Here is a 24,903-nt window from a genome sequence, read left to right as displayed (position 1 = left end):
TATGTCTCCCTCTCTGTTGGTCATATATTCTAACTTTTAGGGAGTGGTTTTCTAAGTCTTCTTAACAACGGAAATCCTACTTCACATCAAATCCTAGGGAGAAGCCTCACACACAGCACAGAAGAAAGCAGTCATTTTGATTGAAGAGACAGGTGCAGGTAGGGTGCATGATGGGGTAGGTGCACCCTGGGCCCCTCCCTGCTTGTCTGTTCAGCACCTACTGAGCACCCAGGGGGCAGGTTCCTTTAAGCAAAACTTGAAAATCATGCACTGGAAGGATACGCATAATCACAGAAAGAGCTTTCTGGAAGGACAGCGGACTGTGACAGTGAGGTCTAACGTGGGAATCATACACAGTGGGGTTCAAAAACCAGTTTGTCATCTGTAAGGGCTATGATTGTGGCACGTCATTCTTCCGCTAAGCCTCAGAATCTTGATTTGTAAAATGAGGCTCATAATTGTATTCTCCTATTTGGGTTGAAAGAAGAATTAAACAAGGTAGCAAAGACTTTGGTCCAAAGTAAGTGCTTCAAAGATGTAATTACTCTTCCTATCACAGCTGTTGCTATGATTATTAACATTATTCCAACAAGAAAATTTATTGGCAGAAATTGCCTTGAGGTCTGTGTTGAAAAAGACCTGGGTGTGATCTGGAGGCAGAGAACTGTGATCCTTAGTGGCAGCTTCCATGGGAATGTGTTAGAGGTAGTGATAACCATGGAGCCCACAACTGCTGTCCTAACTTTAAGACCAAGAGCTTTGGCTTTCTTTCCCATATTGGTGCTCCAATATGTACGGAGAAGAAACTGGAGTATGGACGAATGTATGTTGCAGCTACACAGTGGTGGCTCCCAGATGTTTCAGTGCCAGAGGATAAATGGTCTCTTCTCTGAGGCTACTGCTCTCAATTCCAGGAGACCAGATGTAAGGTCAGGAGGCCAGCCAAGATCAAATGGTACTCAGAAGACTCAAGATGATAGAATTGGAGGCCCGGACCTGGCCTGTGGGCTCTTTCTTTCTGTGTGGCTGGACAATGGAAAGTCACCCCCACCTTTAGAGATCCAAGTGGACCCAGTAGCACCAGACCTAGGGACAAGGGAATCAAGAGTTGCAGTATGACCTGATCATTTTCAAAGGTCTAGTTCAGCTCCTCATGGCCAGGGATTTAGGACTGGAGATCCAAATAGTATTAAAGTGTGTTCATTTTGTTGTGACATGAATCATTAAGGATTCAAGAGCTGAGGCAGAATGCCACTAGGTAAATAGATATGCAGAGGGTCAAGACCCAAGCCAGTCCCCTTGATAGAAACGTTTGCCCTGAAGCTCGATTGTTATGCTTGTGACTTTGTGTGATTCTCCCCTGGATCAGGCACAGTGTGTGGATTTTCTCTCTCCTACAGACTTCACTGTGGGAAAGACTCCTGAGTTTTTACATAGCTTATTTCCTTTTCTAGGAGGACTAAATCATCCTCTCCCACTGAGAAGCCCACTGATACAATATCTGAAGGTACCCTCTGAGGCAGTGCCGCTCCTCAGTGTGGTCGCAGGACCTATGGTGAGTGGGGAGAGGCCCAGCTGCTGGCTCCCATGACCAAGTTTGTGTTTGCTATGCTGGCTGACATTATGTGCTCATTTATTTTTATGTCTACTCTCTCAGCTCTTCTCTGCCCATCCTGCCCTTCCCACTAGCTCTAAACAGAGTTGGTGACTTTGTTCCTACCTCTGGGGGCCAGTGGAATTTAATTAAGGCCCCAGTTTAATTTAAGGCACAAAGCTGCCTGCCATCTAGGGTTCTCTGAGGAGAATGGGGACCTTAACCCCATTTAAAATGTAACCTGCAGACAGGTCCAGTTCATCCAAAGTCACCTCCTGCCTGACACTCCAATCATTAATTACTGGCAAAGTAACATATCAATGACAGACAGTGATAAAACACTTTCCCTGACAGAGCCACCTTCCCAGAAAAGTCTTCTGACTTGACTCCTGGCTCAGTTAAGGCTGAATGCTGCCTAACGCTTTAGGAAATTCATTGTCTACCAACATGCTCAATGTTAAACTATCACTGACATGGTTTTATCTCTCTGAGAGCTTGATGGGGTTTATGAGGACCACCCTCCATCCCCAAGGCTTAGGGAAGCAGAGCCCAAGGCAACATAATCCCTTCAGGACCAGTGGCACTAATACTATGAGGGCAGCACGTGCGGCCCAGCCACGCTCCTCTAAAAGTGCCAACTGTGCCTTTGAGGCATCCACACAGTTCAGGAATGATGCCCCTTCCACATGGAATTACAGAAGGCTGCAAGTTTATCAAACTGTTCAGAGCCCTGGGAATCTGTACACTGTTATTCAGCTAGGTTGCAACCCTTCCATGGAAAATATGGGGAGAAGGAGTCTTGGAGGTCTTAGACGACAAGGATTTCCTTCAGAGGAGTTCTTGCAGCCATTTACCAATGGCTATGTATAGATTTGGTGCATAGATTCTGTGTTTTGGTCCAATTCCTTGACTTAGTATGCTAAGTGCTTACAGCTCACTGCCTTTTCCCTTCTTCTCTCTGCCCAGTGTGTCTCCTGCCCAAAGATCAGAATGGCGTGTGCTCTCTTCTCCGTAGCTGCACCGCCATGCCACCATGTCAGTGCTGCCTTCCCTCCCTAGCCACACTATTACAACTTTCAGCTCCTCTCCTAAACCCTGTATTTCTCATCTCACATTGCCTTAGTCTTCTAGCTCTCTGACATGCCACATATGTTCCTCATTTATCATGTTTCTGTTACTCTCCTCTACGAGCCTGAGTTCTGCATGGGCACAGATGTTAGTCTGTTTCATCCTTGCTGCACTCCTGGCACTTAGAACAGTGCGCCCTGCACAGAGTAGGTATTCGCCCAGTGGATCAGCGCCACTTACAGAAATACCGTGGCCAAGGCAAGGGACCTGCTCAGAAGCTAAAGGGCACTGGAGAGCTGAAGAGCAACCGCATAATCAAAACCATACCCCAGGAGTGGGGCAGCATGGAGGGAGAGTGGGCTTAACTCTGAACGAAGCTCATACCACCAAAGGCCAAAGCTTTTCCTTGGTCCCCATATCCCCTTATAGCAAATTTCTGTATAAGCTGTTGGGGATATTTTAGAGACAAAAGAAAGCAGTGTCTTCTAAGCTCTGAAACCAGAGCTTGGTCTGCCAAGATGTAATTGAAGCTAAAAGGTGGGCACTTTGCTTTTTATGTGCTCATTCTTCCTGGTACCAAGTGTTCTGGTTCTAAGGGCCAGATACGTTTTTAATCTTGAAAATGTGAAAATTTGGCCTCGTTTGTCAAGTAGTTGTGAAGAAAGATGAAATAATGTATGTGAACAAGCTTTTTCAGAAAACCAAAGAGAACTCTGAATTGTGAGGCATTCTCATTATTTCCCAAAGCTTGAACCATCCTTTCTCCCCTCTGCAAGCTGCACTTAGCTGCACTTACTGTGGCCAGGAGGGAATCCAAGAAGCTGCCAGAAAAGACAGTGCCTGTGGAAAAGGACGTGCTGAGATGTAGGCTTGTTCCTGAGAAGGTTTCATCCAGTCCACTCAGCTGTTCAATATAGTGGATATTGGAAGGATTTTCTGCAAGGCAAAAGAAGAAAAAAGGAAAGACAGGCAGACAAGCTTAAGAATATTGGACTGCCATACTAAGCAAGCCAAGGGATGACGACTGAACAAAGAATTTGATGTCTATGCTGGGGGTCAATGTGGGATCTGCCCTTACTTCATTAGCTATCTATCATCTATCTATCTATATTTTCTTCTTTCCAAGTATCTTCCTCCCCTAAACACATGTATCCTTCTTGGGTACCTTCATCATCAAGGGCATATACTTGCACCCCAGGCAAGCTCCTCCAAACAACTCCCAGTGTAACCTTTATATACTTTATCTTTCAAATGAGGACACTTTTGGAAGTAAAAGGAGGTACTCTCAATAACTTCCCTGGGAAAACAAGTATAAATGGGAACATATGGTCACCCCAGTTACAGACATTTTTCATAATACTATGCCATAGATACCCTGGTATCTACTTGGGTGTTTAGAGTTATCTACAACCAGAATGAGTTAAAGCAGTTCTTATAAAAAATTTAATGTGCATATGAATCTCCTGGAGATCATGTGACAACAGATTATGATTCATTGGGTCTAGGGGTAAGAATGGGATTCTAGGTGTACAACAAGCTTCCAGATGCTGCTGATTCATGGACTACCACTCTGAGTACCAGTGCTTAGAGAACTCTCCTAACTGGGGCTCATGTAGCAGTAGCCAAAGTAACCATTATCCTGTTTCTACTTGACCCAGGCTGCAACTCAGATCCCTGGAGGAAGCTTCTGAAGGAAATGCAACTAGTCATTGTTGGGAGTACAAACAGAAGCACTGACTGCCTTTGTTCCAAGACTATTATTTCAAAAATGTTTAAGTAGAAAATAGCATGGGAAGATAGAGATAATATCTCTCACCAGAGCAAAGAGAATCATGCTTACTGCCTATTATAAGAAGTTCTGGTTCCCGAAGCCCAGGGTTCCTCTCCTATAACGGAATCCATGGTGGGTCCAGGTATTATATGGCCCTTTTCATGTCACCCTGTGGGAACAAGGCCTTGGTCAAGCAGCATAAAACTGATGATACTCTGGCTATGGCCTTGCTTTGAGTAGTAAGCTGTTCTTTATCTCTGACCCAGTGGTCTTGTGTCTTCTGTTAGAGTCCATGAAACTGTGGCAGGTTACCTTGTTGGTTTGCAAGTAAGCATAGGTCTTACTTACATCCTGCACAGTTCGTGACAGTCATATTATAGATCAAACCAAATCTACCAGGCATATGATGCAGAATACATTCCTAACTAAGATTGGATTATTCTTTAATTCTTTAAATTACTCCATGTTTTTATAAAAGATGAGAAATGCATGATAATATCAACCCACATTTTTTATGTGCATGTTTTTTCTTTTCTCCTTGCATTGCCAATCCAAGACATGCTCACATACCCCAGGAGACCTTGTCCAAATCTTGCTGTGTCATCTTAAACTACTGGCCTTTATTCTCCTAGACATTTTCTTGTATGCCACGGTACATTCTGTACCAAAGTGCTGGCAGTCAGACTTGCAGTTCTCATGTCATCCTGACCCTTTCTAGCCAGTGAAGGAACAAAAAACTGAGTGAGCTGACAAGTGATTTGTTAGACTAATTTAACAAGGGCTGCCTGGTGCCAGCAAGTCTTTCCAAGCTCTGAGTCCCTGAAGAGTGACCAGATGTACTTTGGGGCCAGTGAGAAGCTGGTTGGTCCCCTCCTGACTACTCCAACTTACATCACAGTCTTCTAATCAATGTCTTCAGGGTATATACACCTTGGGTTAAATACAGTTCAAAAGGATAGAAAAAGAAAATACAGATAAAAACTATGGTTGACAGCTTCAGGTTCTAATCTGTTTTAAAGACACTATTCCCTTCTTTCATATCTTCCTCTTTTTACATCAATTATTGTCAGTATTAAATCCCAGTGTGTCCCCTGTTTCCTCCCAAACATATCCCCAAATACACACAGGCACCCTCCCTGCCTTTCCTACCCTTCTTTCTATTCCCAGAGCTCCTTACATCTAGGAAAGTCTCATATATGTGTATTTACTGTAAGGTGTTGATGAGTGATAACAGCTTGTTCTGGTATTTCTGCATCGAGTGTTTCCATTTTAGGAGAGCAGGACCACTTAGGGTCAGTAATAAGATGACACAAAGTAGACACTTGGGACACAACATTTAAGGACCCCAGCAGTGGGTGCCTCCTTAACATCTGCATCCTGAGTGCCTCATATGTGTCACCCAAATCCCAGCCCTGGTATCACTACAGGAAAGGAAACTGTCTGATTTAAAGTCCCACGATGAGTAGGTAAGTGGGTATAAGGACATTCTTCATAGCCCTCCTCAAACCCATGCCTCACCCCTAGGAGATTACCTACAAACAAGACTGAGCCAGCTACTGGTCTCCCTTTCCTGGTAACTAAATAAAAGGAGAAAGCAGATGTTATTCCTGCACCCTGACACCCAGATATACCATGCTCTGCATGATGTCACCAGTTAGATAAGAGCCCAATGTAATGTCCGATCAAACACTTAACATTTCTCTGGGGCCCATTCTGATTCCTCAGTCCTTTGTGGATTCTAAAAAGAAACTTGGGAAATCTGTTATGGATGACAAAGGTTTCTCCCTTGTATTTTGTCCTTGAAACACAACTTACTCAGTTCCGTAAGCATGGGGATTCTTCGATATTTTGACGTCCCAGAAAATCTGTAGGCTGAATTCCTTCCTGTGGACACAGACCACAACAAAGAAGAAAAGAGATGGATAAATGCAAACAAAGTGGCTTACAAAACTTGGCAAGGATGGAGAAGCCCCACCATGTAAGTTGGTGCTTCATCTTAACAAAGTTACTCTCGTGTCCAAATCCTTGTTTGTTTGTTTTTTTTTTCTATATTTAGGGGGGAAAGTTGGGGCCTCCTCAGCATATTCTTTTAAGAAGTGGCGTGTGTGTGTGTGTGTGTGTGTGTGTGTGTGTTTTAAATGGCACTTAAAGTGAACTTCAAAAAAGGCAAAGCTCATCCAGTGGCTGCTTATTGACCACAGTAGTAAAATATGATTATTCTCTGTGGAGTGGTAGGGCTAGAATGCATACCCATTTGCATGCAGAACTTCCAGGAATCCATGAATAAATAGGTGGGGCTGTTCCACCAGTGCTTCTGGCACACAACAAAAGGCTTCTGACTCCTAGTGCTCTCAGCCTCTTGGAGATGGTCTCTGGATATTCAAGTGCACACAAAGCACCGCTCATGTCTTCTTCTTCCACAGAATCGGCTGCCTCCCATCCCTGGCTGGCCTGCCTCAATTCAGAAGTTCCTTAATAATGGGCAGGGTGTCACTTGGAGCCTCTGAGCTTTGCTTTCAGTTTACAGAATTCCCTCCTATGTGAGGAGGTGGAACCCTTCACATTCTTCTGTGAGCCTCGACTCCACAGGACAGTGATGCATAGCACCAGCCTGAGACAAGTGCTACTACGCAGGGAACTATGGACAGGCTCAAAACCAGGCAGAAGACCAGAGTTTTTGTCTCTAAGCCGAACTAAAAAATGTAAAGAATGAAAAGGGAAGAGAGAAATGGGGAGCTGGGCTCCACTTAAAAAAGATACATACACATAATGACCTCATCAGAAGTGATCCTTTAAAACTGTTGGTTACCTTTCTTGAACCTATTTGAGAATACTATGTAATAGGGACACACTACTGGGAAAGGTAAAAATTCTACTTATAATTAAAACTCCCTACTGTCATGGAAGAGGGTCTGCTGTTTACTGAGCCAGGCACATGGGAGGGGACGGGGTAAGATGGGGAATGGACGGAGATGAGCATGGTGGTAAGACAGGCTGACGGCAGACAACAGGAAGGCTGCTGAGATGGGGACAGTGGAAGAGAAATGACCCAGAAGAAGATGTTTCTTTCCAGAGAAAATGCTATATGCTATAATATTTACCAGCTTCTCCATTTCCCCAAGACGTTCAGTGAAAGAGGCACTTCTTGTTCATGAAGAGAAGAGCTGAATATGTTTCTGAGAGCTGCTAAAATTTGGAGTCATACTTCAAGGTGAATTTGGGGGGAAACCTGATGCTCCATAGGAAGCTCCCAAGCTATTAGTTTATAGTTAGAACTGGCAAGGACCTTAGGAATTCAGTAAACCCTTCAACTTCAGGTAGGCAGGTAGAAGACCAGAGGGCTAACCATGTTCACACAGCTATTTAAGAGGAAGGCTTATATCACAACTAGAGATCAGATATCCTAACTCATTGGTAAATCTTATTTATAATGAGATCTGAATACCTTCCAACTATTTTTCCTAAGAAAAAGTCTCTGGGATTTCCATAATGCATGAAGATTGGGGGAACTAAGATTTACTTTATTCTCAGATTTGTGTTAGATGCTTTCTCTGCTCTATGCACCTTTCCTTCTTTCCTCCTTCTTCCAGTATTTAAAGAAAGTCTTCTCCATGCTAGGATTCTGAACAGTCCTTGCCCAGTGGCATTCTCTATGATGCAAATATAAAATATTTTCAGTGATAGGTACTGTGGAAAAACCTAACTTTTAGGGGCCAGTGATTGATGAGGGAAGGTGACTTTAGATAGGGTCTGAAGAGAGTCCTCTCTGATATTGGAATGGAGTTCTGAGGGGTGAAAACCAACCCAGGCAGAGGGAATGGGATAAGGAATCCAAGGTAGAAAAAAGCCAGTATGAACAGGACGAAGTAGGAGAAAATTCAAACTCCCTACAGGCCTGCAAGACCCTATGTGATCTTCCTATAATTGTCATGGGTCACATTATAGGGTTTAAAGTACGGAGCTGACATTATCTACTAAATATTTATAAAAGATCCCTCTGGCTGCTGTGAGCAGTAGAAACTATAGAGAGATCAGAATTTTACTACAGTCATATCAAATCTGTGATTTCAGTATATACAGTCAAATACTTCGATCTCAAATGATCTTATTGGGTGCAGACATATGTGCAACAGTTGGAATAACTGCTTTGGACATCAGCAGAAGGACGGCAACTGAATTTATGCCTTAATACTATCTTGTCTTGTAGAGCAATGGTTAATTTGAATATGTGTCAGATCGTAGCCTGGGTATACTGTACTAATGTCAATATTTTTGCTACCTAATAGTACATAGTATTATACCTGAAATCTTCCAGTCTGGCAGGGTGCTATTACAAAAGATTGCTTAATTGTAGATCACTACTGTACATTTAAATTTCAGTAGCATATTAAGTTGTCAGACTTAATTACCATTATATGTTTAGATTATGCCACAGATTATTTAGTTCAGTACCTAGGTTTGCCAACCTGCTCTCCTTATGAAGTGACAGGGCAGCAATTAGAGCATCACTGGAAAGCCTAGAGTTTCCCATGGAAATGTCCAGGAGGGCTGGCATTCTTATAGGTCTTTCAGAGAGTCCTCACTCTACTGTCCCCAAACCCCAACACCCCGTGGTGAATCACTGTATGGAATAGTCTTGGTGGTCCAAGATGGCCTTCATATATAAGTTTATCATGACTAAAGATGTGAGAAAATCCACATTCCACAAAGGACTCACCAGATATGCAAGGGCAAGGTTTCTGATCTTGGTACAATTAATCTTTGGGGCCCAAAAGTTCATTTGTTTGTTTGTTTGAAACTATGTGGGGCTGTCCTGTGCATTGTAGGATGTCTATCAGCATCTCTGACCTCTACTCACTAGATGCCAATAGTATCCCCCCAAGTTGTGACAACCAAAACTGTCTCTAGACATTGTCAGATGCCTTTGGGGGCAAAACTGTCCCTGGTTGACAACCATTGTCTTAGAAGAAGGGAAAGTGAACTGTTTGTTCATTAGCCAGTCTTATGTTGGAGCTCAGCATGCAAGGTGTTCTCTGCCTCCTAGTAGAATTTCATAATCCTTTATACTGTCAATTCTTGGGGGCATATATCCTCATTTCCACCTCTTAGAGATGGTACAAGAGTAGTATTAATGTGAAATGGGAAGAATATTAAGAGAACCAAACAGGCTTCTCTGAGGATTGGGAATCTCTAGATATAAACTCTAGGTATATTCTTATAATGTCAGAGTAATTGATGAAATTTCTGAATAATGATGCTTTGCTCTTCACAAGTTCATAATGTGACTTTACTGATGTTGTGGCACCAGATAAACAGATTCCATGACCTTTGTTAGGTGGCACAGTAGAGCCTGACTGGATCTGTATTTCCTGGTTACACAAAAGGGTATGATGACATCCATAAAAGAAATGGTGCACAACCTACACCACGCATTTTTCACTAAACTTTCGCTATTGTCTTTGGGGAAAGCACCTACTCATACTTCATAATGATTGAAATTCTTTGCTATTCCTTTATTTTTTTCTGCCTCCTTTCCAAATCTTTCCCCCCTTCTCCTTTACCTCCTTCTACCAATTCCTCTTTCTCCTTGAGGGCAACATCTTAACCTGTAACAGAGTACATGGCACATCATACAAGAACAACATTGTTTTGTTGTATTAATAAATAAGTGAAAAGATAAAAATCACTAGATATAAAGGAAACTAGGACTAAATTCACATGTTTCTATCTTTCTAGCCTATATAAGATGTGAGACTTAAGTAAAACTAATAGTAGAAAGGACAAGTCACCCAGATGATTAACTAGATGACCAATGTCAGTTTATCTCAGGCTTATGTTATGTGGGCATTTTCATTTGTATATTGATGATATTGCCTTTACAGTGAATACTTCTCTGTCCAGTCATAGAAAGTTGTAAGTATGGTATACTCATATACACACAACTACTCACACATATATCACACACATATCTCATGTAAATCTGAATGAGCTTAATTGCTATGCTAAGAATTTATGTGCAGAACACAACATTTTTAGATTTGCTCATCAGTGAAATGGCTCATACCTCCTTAGTCTGGATTTTCATGGCACCTTGCTATTTATAAAGTGCTTTGTTATCAGTCTGCTTTGCAAAACACCCTGAAACTCTGGGTGCCAAGTGGGCTTTTCTTACTTAGGAAGGGTGTCTCAAGTAGCTGGCTCAGTTCACCTACTAAGGAGTAGGCTTGATTACTCATTTATTCCTTTGGCCCATGAACCTTCTAGTTTCCCACCTAGCAACAGTGACCTAGAAGTCAGAGAGAGTTCTTTCGGTTTCCTAATTTTACATATGAACATTTTTATCCACAACCAGAATCACGAAAGCCTTGCAATTCCCGTGATGTCTGACTGCTCCAAGTTCCATGCATAGTGGAACAGCTGTGCTCAGCATCTGCACGGGACTGCACAGAGGACTGAGTTCCTGATCCTGATGATCAACATCCCCAAGGGAAATGGCTGGATTAAGGGGATCACAAAAATGATTTATTTTTATTTTTTGAGTTGAAAATATGTTTTAGATACAGAAAATTCTTCACTAATAACACTTTCATGTTAGGTTGAATGTCTAGTAGTCAATTTTAGAAATAGATGAATAGATAAGCCTTTTCCTATTTGAGGGGAGAAGGGAAACCACAATTTTTAGTGGGGATTTACCTCAAACACTTGGGTACAGTGAAATGTATGGGAACTCCTCAAGAGTCCAGCTTCCTGGCTCATTTGCTTCAATTCATTAAGTATATGGTAAGCATCGAAGTGACCATAATTGTACTAGGCATTAAGAGGAAGAGAAAGGGGCACCTGGGTGGCTCAGTGGGCTAAAACCTCGGCCTTTGGCTCAGGTCATGATCTCAGGGTCCTGGGATCGAGCCCCACATCGGGCTCTCTGCTCAGCAGGGAGCCTGTTTCCTCCCTCTCTCTCTGCCTGCCTCTCTGCCTACTTGTGATCTCTCTCTGTCAAATAAATAAATAAAATCTTAAAAAAAAAAAGAGGAAGAGAAAGGAAGAAAAGACTTGATCTCCACCCTGTATAGATCCTGCTTCTCACATCTCTTTCCAGTCTGAAGCTGCAATATGACATTCTTAGTCTATGGAAGTTGGAAGAGACTTTAGATATAGTCTTCTAATGTTCATAGATTGAAAGCATCTTAAAAGAGTAAAAGAGAATTTATACTTCATTTTCTCAAACATAAAACTAGGAATAGTAGTGGAACATCTCTAAGATCCAGTGAGAATTGATACTACAACTACTAAATAATATTAATTATAATAATGTGCCAATTTCTATCTTAATTAATATTTAATTAATAACAAAAACAGCACTTAAAATTCAGTGATTTTTCTTAAAATGGGAAATCAGTGTTACATGCATTTCCTTTAGAAGTTAGAAATAGTTTTTGACTTAGGATTACCAAGAACTTAACTGCCTGCTACTTCTATTACAGAATTCTCAGAGTCGGGAGGGGTCTTTGAAGATATCTGACCCAACCTCCCCATGATCAAAGTACTTCAGAGAGGAGTTAATTCTCTTTCCTTACTCCATTCCTTTAGCCTCCTCCTGTCAGGGAGTTGTTCTTACGTGATTCTTCCGGTGACTGATCAGAGCAGCTAATCCTCAGTGATCCAATGTTGAGGGTGGCCATGATGGTCTCTGTGTCTACCAAAGCTGGGTTGCTTGATGCCTTGGATGAAGAGGATAAAACAGCACACATGGAACATTCTTCTATGTTGGCTGCATGCAGGTCTTGAGGAAAGAGTGCAGATCCCTAATGAGAGAAAACCCAGTAGAGAAGGGACTTCTCAGTGGAGAGATTTTATATCATGACTCATGGTAATGGCTCTTTATGGATGATGCAGTTTTTGAGCCAAAGCCACTTCAGCCTTCACTGACTTGGTTTTAAAACTTAGTCACCTGATATGTAAACACATTTAGCGTCATTGATCATTAATATCTCAGTGTGACTAAACTTCACAGACCCTTTCCTGAGAGCAACTCTGGATAAGCCAAAGGAGTGTGGAGAAGGAGGAGCCTAAATCCATTTAGATGATTCAAGTGAGAGAAATAAAGTAGGGATAACAGTAGGGGTAAAGCTGAAGTTATGGATCTAAAGGCACATTTTGCATCCCCACAATTTTGCTTGCAGCTGACCTTTCCTATACCCTCTGGATTAACTAGCATAGTGGTGGTTGCTTATTTCCCAATTTGGTGGAGAAATAGAGATATATCTGGTCCTGGCTTCAGGTAGCTTAGGGATGAACACCAATAATTCCTAACACTAGCTAGATCTAGAGGCTTCTGGTTCTCTTCTTATCTTCCTTTCTATGGCTTAAAGTAAGTGCAGAGAACTTTATGGTGGCTTTTTAAAAAAGCAAATGAAATTTGTTTCTTGAGAGAACCAATTTTGAAATTTGAACAATATTACATATTGTCAGCATTATTTCATGAAAAAATTAATTGTTTTGGGTGCATTTTACACTGAACCTACTTTTTTTTTTTTAATCCAGGGAAACAGTGGCATACAATGGTATAGGGGTGTATAAAGGTTCAGAGCAAATACAATTACAAACACAATGCCACATATGCATAATGGATCCATTTTTCAGAAATGTAAGCCTAATTCCTCCTTCTCACACATCTATCAGGGACCATGTGGCATTACGTGTTCCATAAAAATGTGTCTTCAGAAAAGATGAGGAAGTCAGACCACAAAGGCTAGCTAGTATCAATATTTAGCTGTGGACATTAATCAGAATCAGATTCAGAAATGCAGAGAAACTCTTATTTATATAAAGACCATAAAATATGATTATAAACATAAACATAAAATGTAGTGGCTCCTGGGCATAAACTCAGGAGCCACAATATCTAGATTTAAATCTTTATTCTGCTGCTTACCTGCTGTGTAAGTTTGTACAGGTTATCTACTCTCTCCATACCCAAAATTCAACAACTTAAAATCTACCCCACAAATTATTTTGAGGGTAAAATGAGTTAATATATGTAAAATGCTTAGAATAGTTTTTGTACCAGTAAGCACTATATAATTACAAACTACAATTTTATTATTATTAATGCTAGTACCATTACGCTATCATTATATTCACTATCTCTAATGTGACACTTACAGGTAGAATGAATATTCGGGGAAAATTCCGTAGAAATATCCATTCTCTCTTCAGGTAATCCAGAGACCCAATGAACACAATGTCTTTCAGCTCCATTCGTGTATAGCTGCTAGCTCTCAAGGGCATTACAAAATTCCGAAGCCCTATCAGTGTTGAGGTAGCATCTCCAAAGACACATGCTACTACGTGGTCCCGAAACTCATGTTTTGACTTGTCCATTCGTTTCTAAGCATAAGCACACCAGAGTCTGGTCAGTTTTAGAAACAAGCTGAGAGTTTCTCAAAGGAGGCTCCATCCCCTCATCCCAACTCTTCCAGGTGTATTCATAGTAGGACTTTCATAAGGATAATTAAATTCTGCAAGTTGCTCATAAAACGGAATTTACCTACTATGAGGCAATTATACTTTTTGCCTTTTTGTGGAGTTCCTTCTTAGTCCACTTTTTAAAGTCTTTTATTAGCATGGAGTGCGTCAATTAAAACTCAGTGTTATTCCCTAAGGTGTGAAACCATAGAACCAAGTGAGAAGTACATGTTTTATTTTCATTACAAGATTTTGGTTTTATATGCGCCATAGTAAGATTCAATGAAAAATTAAAATGTTACAAATTCTATTGTTAAATTTATGTCTTCTAGTGAGTCCTGAAAATCACACAAAGTTGCACAACATGTTGCAGTTTTTGGTGGATTTTTACACAGATGAAAATACCTATTAGTTTGGAACATAGGAAGTTACCTTTTCATGGATCAAAAATGGTTGAGTATTGGTAACTTCATATAGTTCAACCTAACATACCAAACTCATTCAACAGATACTTTCCAGAGTTGAGGAAATTTGTTATGCAAAGTGCAGAAAAGAAATGAAAAGGTCACAAAAATTCTATTTGAACCCAAACATTTGAACATGCCAGTACTACCATCAGCGTCACCAATTGTTAACATTTCCTCTGTATCTCTAAGTAGTACCGCCAAATAACCAGATACATGAAAAATATTTAGATGAGCTTTAGCCCACATTCACAGAGACTTTTAAGAGCGATAAATAAAATTTTAAAGAGAGAGAGGGAGATGATATTCCTGTAGGAAACTCATTTCAAGCCTTTGTCTGATTTCTTCGAGGAATGAATCAGTGCCTTGTCTTGTGGCTCTGGAATGGGCTAGATAGAGCACTGGATCTGGAGATCTGATTCTGTATTCTGTTTTATGACTGTGAACAAGCTAGGTTACCCTCTGACCCTCAATTTCTTTAAGTTTGAATGGTTTAAAAAATAAAAACTAATTCTGTTGTGGAAATGAAATAATATATTGAAAGTACAGTGCTCAACTCATTAGCTATTGTTCAATATCTTTAATCAACTATGAATCTTCTTGAACTCTTAGAGTTTCAGAGGAGGACTCTTGGAAGCTGGTAGAGAATAGGTTAAATGCATGTAGAAGCATGTCATACATGAGTGTGGCCTATATTTCTCAGCACATGAAGACTCAGAATACTTCAAATGTGTATATCATCCTGCCCTATGCCCATCTTTAGCTGGGTTAAATGACAAGCTTCCGTGAAACAGGGGATGATAAAATCTAACAAGATAAATAAGTAACATCTGACATCTCCACAATTAGTTCATAAAATTAGCATATACTAGGAAATACTCTCTTTTCAAAGGGAATTGCCCTGTGAGGGGAAATAAAGCTACTTGTCTGGAGAGGCTTCTTGGAGAGTGATGTGAATCTTAACCAAATCTATTAAATAATTGTCTCTAGCTAATCCGATTAGTTTTAACTTGAATAATGAAGCCTCTAACAGTATTTAATGTAACATGCCTGAAGTCCAAAGATTGCTCTTCTGAGTAGAACTAAACAATTAGAAACAAGATACATGGCAGAGTGCGTTAATGGGCACAGCCGGAGATGCAATTTCTCCAAGAAACTGTGGCACAAAACTGTCTTCCAATTGAGAAAGATGGTGGTTTTTGGAGGATGGGGAGGACACAGTATTTGTTCAAAGTAGCTTAAATCAACCACTTCCACTTGACCCTTCTGCAAATGAAACCAAATTCAAAGCCTCTCTGAATTCTGCAATATGGACATTTCTCCTCTATGGTCACAAGTTTGAAATCCCTTAGAATTTCTTAAACTAGAAGCCCTTCTAAACTTATCAAATGACTCAGTTGGTGTTCTGAACTATATTCCACATCAAGTATCATAAAGGAGATATCTATCATAGCAACCTGTCTCTGTGTTAAGAAATATGGTATAATAAAACATCTGCTATTTCTATTTCTTGGTCTCTTGGATGCCTCCATCTGCAACCAACTTCTCAACCTTTCTAATGATTTCTCTCCCACTGAAAACATGTTTAGCTTCCTGTTCAATGGAGTTTATTTTGCTTAGTTTACAAGAAGACATAATTGCTAAAGTAGTAAATTTCAGTAGCAGTCCTAAAGGTTTTCTAGTTGATATGACAGCTCTGACAAATTTATGCTTCTGATCAAATGATTGATCATGATTTTACAAAAAATTTTACAAAAAACTTTATAAAAATATTCTGTTAGGACACTAGTACCAAGCCACAAGGATTGTGTGTGTGTGTGTGTGTGTGCGTGTGTGTGTGTGTGTGTGTGTTTAACAGGAAAAAAGTGAACATAACTCTTTTGGAAAACAAGAAAAATATATAATTATCAATTAGTCATAGTTGAAAAAATTATATAGGGTTCACACAACAAACAATCACTTTGATTATGACACCTGGAAAGCAGGTGTCGAGTGTGGATTAGAATACAGATTTTTCACATCTTAGTTGTTAGCATTTCAGTAAATTGAGCTAGTTCATTTCCTTGAGAGAACAGAGACAGGACAGAGACAAGATAGAGACAGGATTCTAATATTTATTAGGATTCACCCATGTTATGCATCTAGGAGATACATTCTTGACTAATGTGTTAAGTATAAGTACAGCCAGCTTTAAGAGAAACCACTATAGAAAATCCAAACTTTAAACCAATAATTAGGAAAATATTTACTTTAAAAAAAGGGAAAGTCTTTGGAGTTGTTGTAAATGGTTTCCCTGGTGCATTTAAATTAATTAAATTTACTAGCAAAATAACATGTCAGGAGAACATTATTCAAAATAACTGACTCAGCTAAACTGTGAAAGGCGGGGAAGAAGGACTTGAACAATCTGATCTAATTGTTTCAAATCCAGCATATTACCTGCATGGTCTTTGTCAAATGCCACATCTGTTATCCTGCATACCACTCAGGCTGGTGAGGAATGTGTTTTCCTTTGGAATTCACAGTTTACAAAGAAAAATGGCAGGTTCTTGCTTATAACTAGTATAAGGACATTATTTACCCTAGGTATAGCTTTACCTTATTTGAAATTTCGTGCAAGATCACCTACCAGAATCACACTGTCCAAAGAGGTTGCTCTGCACCAATGAAACATGCCACTGCTATCAAGGTGGTCAGAATCTTGTTCCGCTTCATACAGAAAAGTCCTAAGCAGGGAAAATGGAGAGTTAGCTGAAAACATTTGTGGCACTGGTGTAACAAAGCCAAGATATCAAACTCATTAGAACCTTGAACCCAAAGCACAGAATAGCACAAGAATAACCTTGGTCTGTGAGACTCCAGAATAAAGATTCATGTCAGAAGGACACCAAGATCTGAGTGTCCAGAGTGTATCACAGCTGAAGACGTACAAAGCACTTGGTGTGTGTATGTGCACATATGTATATTGCATGTGTGTGCATTTAGCAGACATATCAAGCTCTCCTTTTACCTTACACTATATGTGCCTTGAAGGTAGTTATTTTTGCTCTTGATTTTGCTACTGTAGTGATGCTACTATTGCTTGGGAGAAATCAGGGGAGGTGTTTGGGGCACCTGAGCATAGGTGAAGGCTGTGAGATTGAGTCATGAATGGTATCTCTCTCCTTGGCCTGTTTTCCTCCCCTCTCCTTTCCATATCTTTTTGTTTGAGTCCCTGTTGAAACCTTCCTCCTTATTACATGCATTTTATATTCTTTTTTTTTTAATGTGGCTCGAAAAACCACTCTTTTTTTTTTAAAGATTTTATTTATTTGACAGAGAGAGATCACAAGTGGGCAGAGAGGCAAGCAGAGAGAGAGAGAGCGGAGGAAGCAGGCTCCCTACAGAGGAGAGAGCCTGATGTGGGACACCATCTCAGGACCCTGAGATCATGACCTGAGCCGAAGGCCGAGGCTTAACCCACTGAGCCACCCAGGTGCCCCGCATTTTATATTCTTTACAGCTTCCATCACTGGACTGCATTTGACTAAACTCTGCTCTAATCTTAGTTTAAGTCTTGTCAAAGCCCTCCACATGATCGCCCAACACTGCAGTTGGGCACAATCCTGGTCATGTAATATATTCAACCACCCAAAGGGTTAGATGATCTTTGGGAAAAATCCCATTATATCTGAAAGAATGCATATTTGCTCAATAGAGAAGAAAGGAAGCCCTTCTAGAAGCACAGAAAGTTTAGAGTCTGGACCTATTTTAGTCAGGAGAATCAAGGCTTAGTCTTCAGAAACCACCTCAAAATTCCAGGGGCTGAACATAATACAGGTTCTCACTCACACTACATATATTGCTCAGGTGAACAGGTGTCTGTGCTCCACATAGCCACTCAGAGTGGTGCAGAGGCTGTACCATCTTTAGAGTCACACAGCTAGAACATGTATCCTCCTTAGTCATTAAGGCAAGGGAAGAGAAAGGGACTGGAGAAACAAGCCTGGACTTTTAACTGACCATGGCCCAAAGTGACACACATCATTTTTTATCATATTTCGTTGACCAGAACTTGTCACATGCCTCCTGCTAACTTAATGGAGGTTGAGGAACATGGGAAGTGACTGAAATACTTGGTGAACATTTCAGTATCTACCAGACTTTAAAGACCACTCCACTTAGGGATAAAGGTCAAAGAGCTAACAAATGGTAAAGGTGGCATTTGAATAGAATGGCTGAGGTTGAGGTTACTGATGCTCAGAAGATCCAATTCTCCTTCCCGTCTTTAACAGATGGGCAACCAGATGGAGCCACATGACTAGTTCTGGACAATGAGAAGCGATGGCTGATGTAGGGACAAGATCCCATGTGATTCTTCAGGCCCACTCTTGACCTGTTGTAGTGATGACCAGCCCAGAACATGAGTGCCCATGTACAACAGAATGCCCTGGCCTCAATGACCTGTGTTAGATATGTAACATGAAGAAGAAAGATACCTTTGTTATGTTCAGTCACTGAGATTTCGTGGTTGTTACTACAGCATACATCCATCCTATTCTGACAGAAATGCCTATTCTAAAAAACACGTTGCATGGAATATTACTGGAGAAGTTGTGAGGAAATGCTTTCTGCAGTCAAATTAAGTTTGAGAAAAATGTCCCCTCTTAGATTCACACTGCACTTCAGTGTTATGAAAGGCTCAGAGAAGTCGTACAAAAAAGAAAACCTTTTGAGTTTGTATAATCCAGTGTTTTACACACTTAGTTGACTGCACGCACTTACCATCCGCTGACTCATTTATTTATTTAAAAATATCTGTTACTATCTCTTGAGACACCTTTTGGGACATATGGTACAGTGTCATACTGTAGGTTTAGCCATAGTAATCAGTATGTTAGACAGCACTCTCCTGTGAGATTTTACTATACGTCCTGGGAAAAATACAACATACTGTGCTCTGTGCTGCAGGGTGAAGGTTTTTGTTGTTGTTGTTTTCTTGTGAATTAATGCAGCTTGTTATTCAACACCTGGCCCAAAGACTCAGACTCTAAGATAAAATCAAGCAATTTTGATCTCTTTAACCTAGTCAGCTTCTAAATTACTACCTTAAGTCATAATTTTTCAGACAAAGAAACTTAATATTGTCAGCTTAGAAGTGTCAGGCTTAAAATAATGGGATAGAGAGAGGACCCAGAGAGGCTGACATGGGAGAAGAGTTTGGAAAGTTAAGAGCTTATTGTTAATGAGATTGGCCAAGGCTGAGATGCAATCCTTTGTATTCTTCCCCGTTGAAGATTCCCTGTGAACTTAGTGGATTCTAGCCATTTACCTGGCCAGAAGATGTTGCAATGTAAGCCTTAAGGTCAGTTTAACCAAAATGGGTTACCTTATTCTTTCAACTTAACATGCCTTTTGGTGGTTTAAATATCCTTAACTCCGCAGCTCTAACCCCAAATTTAAACAGCCACTCAGGCTCTCCTAATGGTACTACATAGGTACTACATAGGACTATAATGGTAGCTTTAGGCCAAGCTGGTTAAAGAAACTCATCAGGGAACACACCTAAGACCAGAGTCTGTTTTTGACTTTTATCAGGATCTGGAGAACTGGCTCTGTTACTCATTCATAGAATGTATTTTTCTTTCCACACGTACCTTCCTAGACACTGTCCCTCAGATGTTGATGTAATACACCAAAGTTACCTTCAGGAAGGTGGCCTCCTTCTCCCCACCCTCAGCACCCAAATCTGGGATAACTGTTACTACGTTTCTTCTGGTCAATTTCTTCAGCCTTTTCACCTTTCCCCTCCTTTCACTCCCCCCCCCCTTCTCCATCTCCATAATAAATGAAGACTCCTGCTGTGGAAATTAAATGTCTTTTGGAAAATGGAAAATGATCTTCTCCCAAGCACATTTTAGCTTGACTTGGAATACCAAATCAATCACTGTACACTTTTCTATCATAATAAAAGCATGATCTATATACATAAGCTGTCACAGACAACATCTTTCTTTATTCTGATGTTATGGAAAACATATATGCCTTAGAGGAAACACCTGTTTGAGACCTGCATAAAAGAAAAGGCTGGAGGATCCCCACTTCATCATAAAGACATCCATCTGGTGTCCTTGCCAAACAAAACCTGATGCAACTTATTTTACCATCCTTAACTACAGCTCCCTTCTGCCATATGCCTTGCAAGTGACATGATCCTTGCAGAAATATACCTTCATAAAGAGAATAATAAATCATCTGTGGGAATGTGTGGCACTAGCAGTCTTATTAACTAGGATATGAAGATCAGAACTAAAGGCTGGTGCTATTAGGGGGAAAAGGAACCACAGAACACCACCCAGGTCATCCGGGGCAAAAAGGAAAAGCAACATCCTAACCACAGGCAGAAGCCTTTTGCGTGAGGGACCTTTCTGTGTAGGAGAGGCTGGCAAGCAATATGGTAAGAGCTATCTGAGAGGGCCTTCAGCAGGACATGTTTGGAATGAGGGCGGGTGAGTTCACTGGTCACAAGATAGGCTTCTCCTTGCCCAAGCAAAGTAGGATACTTCTACCTGGAAGCATCCAGGAGCCATCAAACCCTGAAATGTCCTCAGAGTTAGGTCTCTGACTGCCATATTTGAAGGCTGACAGGTTCTAGTTTGCTGGGTGAGAATAGCTTTTGTAGTCAGTCCACCTGAGGTTGTGCAGAGCAGCATGGGAATGAAGGCTCCAGCTTTCTTTGCTGATGACTGCCTTTTTCTGGGCTGCTGTTATGTGCATGAAGCCAATTGCCTTGCGAGTACGAGCTTGAACCTGTCCCAGCTAAGGAACGCAGATTCTTTCCACTCTGCTTTCTGGAACCATTCTGAAGAGTACTTTTATTCTTCCATGTCCATAACAATTTACCCTGTATGAATCCTATCACTTAAAGGAAAATATAAGTGAAGGACCATGTGCCTTTTGTTTCCAATGGTGGCATCTGATGAAAGAGAGAGATCAAACCAAGTAAAAAACTCTGTTAAGGTGGGGTAGGTTTCAGCGCCACATCGGGAAGCACAGTATCCAAGAGGGTAAAAGTCTGCTGTCATTATTTTCTCCAATTTACGGATTTGACTCAGATTATTCTTGAAGATGATCTACCATTAGATCCTCCACTGTTCACAATATCTATTATAAAGTTTAAAAGGCACTGACAGGTTTTTTTTTTTTTTTCCTCTTTTATAGGCCTCATTTTTGGATGTGTTAGGAAACCCTGGCACATAACCATTCTATTTGAAGACTTTTTAAAACTCCATATGAGGCTTGTAAATTCTTAGGAGAGAGCTTTCTGGCCTGGATGTAGAACAATATATTTTTTTTGCTCAAGACTCGAGTTAAATAAAAGTAACAAGTTTCAAAGTCTTAGCATAGAAAAGACAAGTCCCTTGGCTAAACATTGGGAAGCAGTGGGGAGGAATGTATCAGTGTGTCCAGGAGTTTCAGTGCCTTTCTTGGTTCAGTCTTTGGAAAAATCCACTGAAACTGTATCTTGAAGGTAGTGACCAAGTTCCCACCAAAAATGGAGGGAAAATCCTCTGTTCCATTGATGCCTTTGGTGCTGTTAAGAATTTTGTATGGTACAGCTGCCTTCTCTCTAATGACTTCACATAGAGTGATGAGATTACTCAATTTATACTTAATCTGAAAATACTAATTGATTGTCAATTCTGAATACCACCGTTTGTGTTCTGGGAAGAAGACAATCACCCAAAATTTGGGAATCTGAGAGAAAGTTGTATAATCAGCGCTTCCCACTCTATCCTGTGCCTGTCTCTTTCTCTCCCTGTCTTGTGCACATTTATACACACCCCTACATACTACACACATGTGATCATCAAATTCAGAATATGAGCCTTTATGGACACATTATGATTTCATTTTTCTCAGTTTCACCTGGTCGCCATTTATTCATAACAAGGCATTTTCTCTTCTTTTCTTTTTTCTTTCTTTCTTTTTTTTTTAATCTTGGAGAGAAACTTAAGGTTTAAAAACATGGGTAATTTTTTACAGTCCATTTCCCTGGGAACCTGTATATGAGCAAATGGAAAAGGGTTCCTGTGAGGTCTGAGAAATTTTCAGGACCAAGAAACTATGTAAGAATCTCAGGAAGGAGGAGAACACAGTCCACCTTCCCCATTAGAAAGGCCTCTGTGATCATTTCCTTTTCCATGAGAAGGAAAAATGGTGCACCAAGCTCTGTGCCTTAACCTCCAGCTTGACCAGATATCATTACTGCAACTCCTTTACTACAAGGTAAAATGCAAGAAAACCTGCCCTGAAATCTCATGAGATATTCCATGTGTTGACAGCGGGTTGGTTATCTCCAAAGCATCATGCCCTCTTGGTTGCCATGTGGGAAGCCTTAGGCAGGAAAGGGAATGGCTGTCACTGTGTGCTCAGACGGAGTTTCCCAGGACAAGACTTCAGCCCTAAAACTGGGCACTCTAGTATTAGAATGGGGAAAAGCCCATAGGAGGGAGGAAAGGGGAAGGAAGAATAAAACACTTGAAACACTATGCCCAGAAAACCTTCCGCACCTCTGTCTATAGGTGGGTTTAGTTGATGTCCAATGGAAGAAATGATATTTAGGTGGTCAGAGACATGCATGTTTTAAGACATACAGAGAATTATATCTTCCAACCTTCTTCTGGTTCCTGTCTCTTGAGTCTTTGCATAAGAAATTACTGAGTATTATAAACTTAAATAGTGAGGTTTGTGGGTATAATTTTTTAAAAAATCTGTAAGTGACATTTTAAAAATACATATTAAATAAAATACATAAAATACATATTAAAATTCAAGATATCATTGTGTTCAGTATAATCTTATTTCAGTCTACATAGGAGAATATAAACTGTGTGCTAATGTAAACCAAATCAGCTGTGAACAGTGTTCTGTTTGCCTTTAAATGTTGCTTTACAGATGGAGTCTATCAAATCCATGGCCTCTGTTTTCAGTGTTTACAATTTAAAATCTCCACAAAGACATTTTTTCCACCCTCCTGCTTAGAAGTGAGACACAAGGTCAGAGTGGTCCCAGACCAGATGAAGGAAAGAATAGGATGGTGTTTCTATTAGATAAATTCACATCTGAACGTACATTTGAGCATCTCTGTTAAGCTTTGCTATATTTCTTATGACTACAAACTGACAGCTTTCTGCAGAGCATTTTCTATGAAAACATACATGTAGGAACCTCAGAATTTAAATGGTTACCAGACAGAAGATCAAGGAGAAAGATGAAAAAGACAGTTTCCCTCTTCCTTGCCCATTCCCCATACAGACCGTCATTTAAATCCCTTTATATCTTATGGATATTGCATTTAGGATTTCCTACAACGTGAGGACAAATGAGGCATGACCTGAAGCAGCAGGTACTTCTAATAAAGGCTGGAGTTTGTGCCCTCGGTAGAAGAGCCTGGGGCTCTGGTCAAGCTATACATCTCAGGAGAACAAGCTCCACAGCCAATCTTTCCAGCGTAAAGCTGCATTTTTAGGTGCTCTTTCCCACACAACCCAACACCTTCTAAATATCAAATGACATACTAAACCCAGAAATTGACCTAAATGAAAAATATTTTCCACAGAGTTTGAGATACAGTCTTCTCTATTCAGTGGACTAGGAACTGAACAATCAACTCCGTTACTGATACTTTTGATCCTAACGTACATTACTAAAGCAAATGTGAATTTCAGGCCAAAGGCTTTTACTTCTGTGTTGGGATATGGAGGTGGGAAGTAGGAATTTGACATATGTGAAAACTAACAAATTTTTCACTGTATTGATACACTTTCTAAGGTTTTAAGGGATTGAGCCTGAGTCAAAGATTAGCATAAACAAAACAATTTCCTTGGGCACCAGGTAAGAAGTTTGGTCTGGACAATTACCAATAATCATAACCCCTCAGAAGAAATCAAGATGGGAAAAAATAGCATCTGCCACAATGTTACCGGTTTGAATGTGTGCATGTGCTTGTATAAATATGCTTGTGTGCATGTGTGTGTACTTGTGTGCCTGTGTGTGTGAGAGAGAGAGACAGAGAAGAGGTATCAAACTGAATGGTATAAATTGTGTAGAACACACACAACTAATTTCAGGGTACATGAATACTATTTGGTGTTCTTCCTAAAAAGGAGGTTGTTTGTGAAGTCTCCTTATCTACATTCCTTAGTTTTTCTGACATTCCTGTTGCTGATGTCAACATGGAGAGAGATTATCAGTATGCTGGGGACTAGAGATTTTTGGAAACACTGAAAGGACTTAATGATGTGTTGAGGGCCACAGACTTTAAAAATTTCCTCCCATCTGGAAGCCATCACTGGAGGGAAGGCTGTTGAATAAAGGTATCTTGAATGTTAGAATATTTTACTAAGCACCAGTGACCTGTCAAGAAGCAATGGGGATAATGGAGGGGGAGGCCACTTGGGATCACTCAGGACATGGGGCCCTCCTTCTGCTCAATGGGCTGCATGATGGCTCTTTTTTAAAAGTGGCTTGCCTTGATGAAATGTGAAAAGTTAGAAGTA

The 24,903-nt window shown here is 40.5% G+C and overlaps 1 protein-coding gene across 1 annotated transcript in view; it reads right to left on the bottom strand.

Annotated features, from left to right (window-relative positions):
* The window catches only part of KCNU1 (potassium calcium-activated channel subfamily U member 1), a 157,573-nt gene that overhangs the window by 8,954 nt on the left and 123,716 nt on the right, over positions 1 to 24,903 (bottom strand). Inside the window, exons 20-24 of the mRNA XM_032838081.1 lie at positions 16,992 to 17,088; positions 13,596 to 13,820; positions 12,049 to 12,235; positions 6,249 to 6,317; positions 3,459 to 3,598 (exon numbers count right to left, since the gene is read on the bottom strand). Of these exons, the coding sequence (XP_032693972.1) occupies positions 3,459 to 3,598; positions 6,249 to 6,317; positions 12,049 to 12,235; positions 13,596 to 13,820; positions 16,992 to 17,088 (718 nt within the window). The remainder of the gene's footprint in view (positions 1 to 3,458; positions 3,599 to 6,248; positions 6,318 to 12,048; positions 12,236 to 13,595; positions 13,821 to 16,991; positions 17,089 to 24,903) is intronic.

Source organism: Lontra canadensis, unplaced genomic scaffold, assembly GCF_010015895.1.
Source record: "Lontra canadensis isolate GAN:19392208 unplaced genomic scaffold, GSC_riverotter_1.0 scaffold101, whole genome shotgun sequence".
In the NCBI taxonomy this organism is placed as follows: domain Eukaryota; kingdom Metazoa; phylum Chordata; class Mammalia; order Carnivora; family Mustelidae; genus Lontra; species Lontra canadensis.
This window is presented reverse-complemented; position numbering and strand designations above follow the sequence as displayed.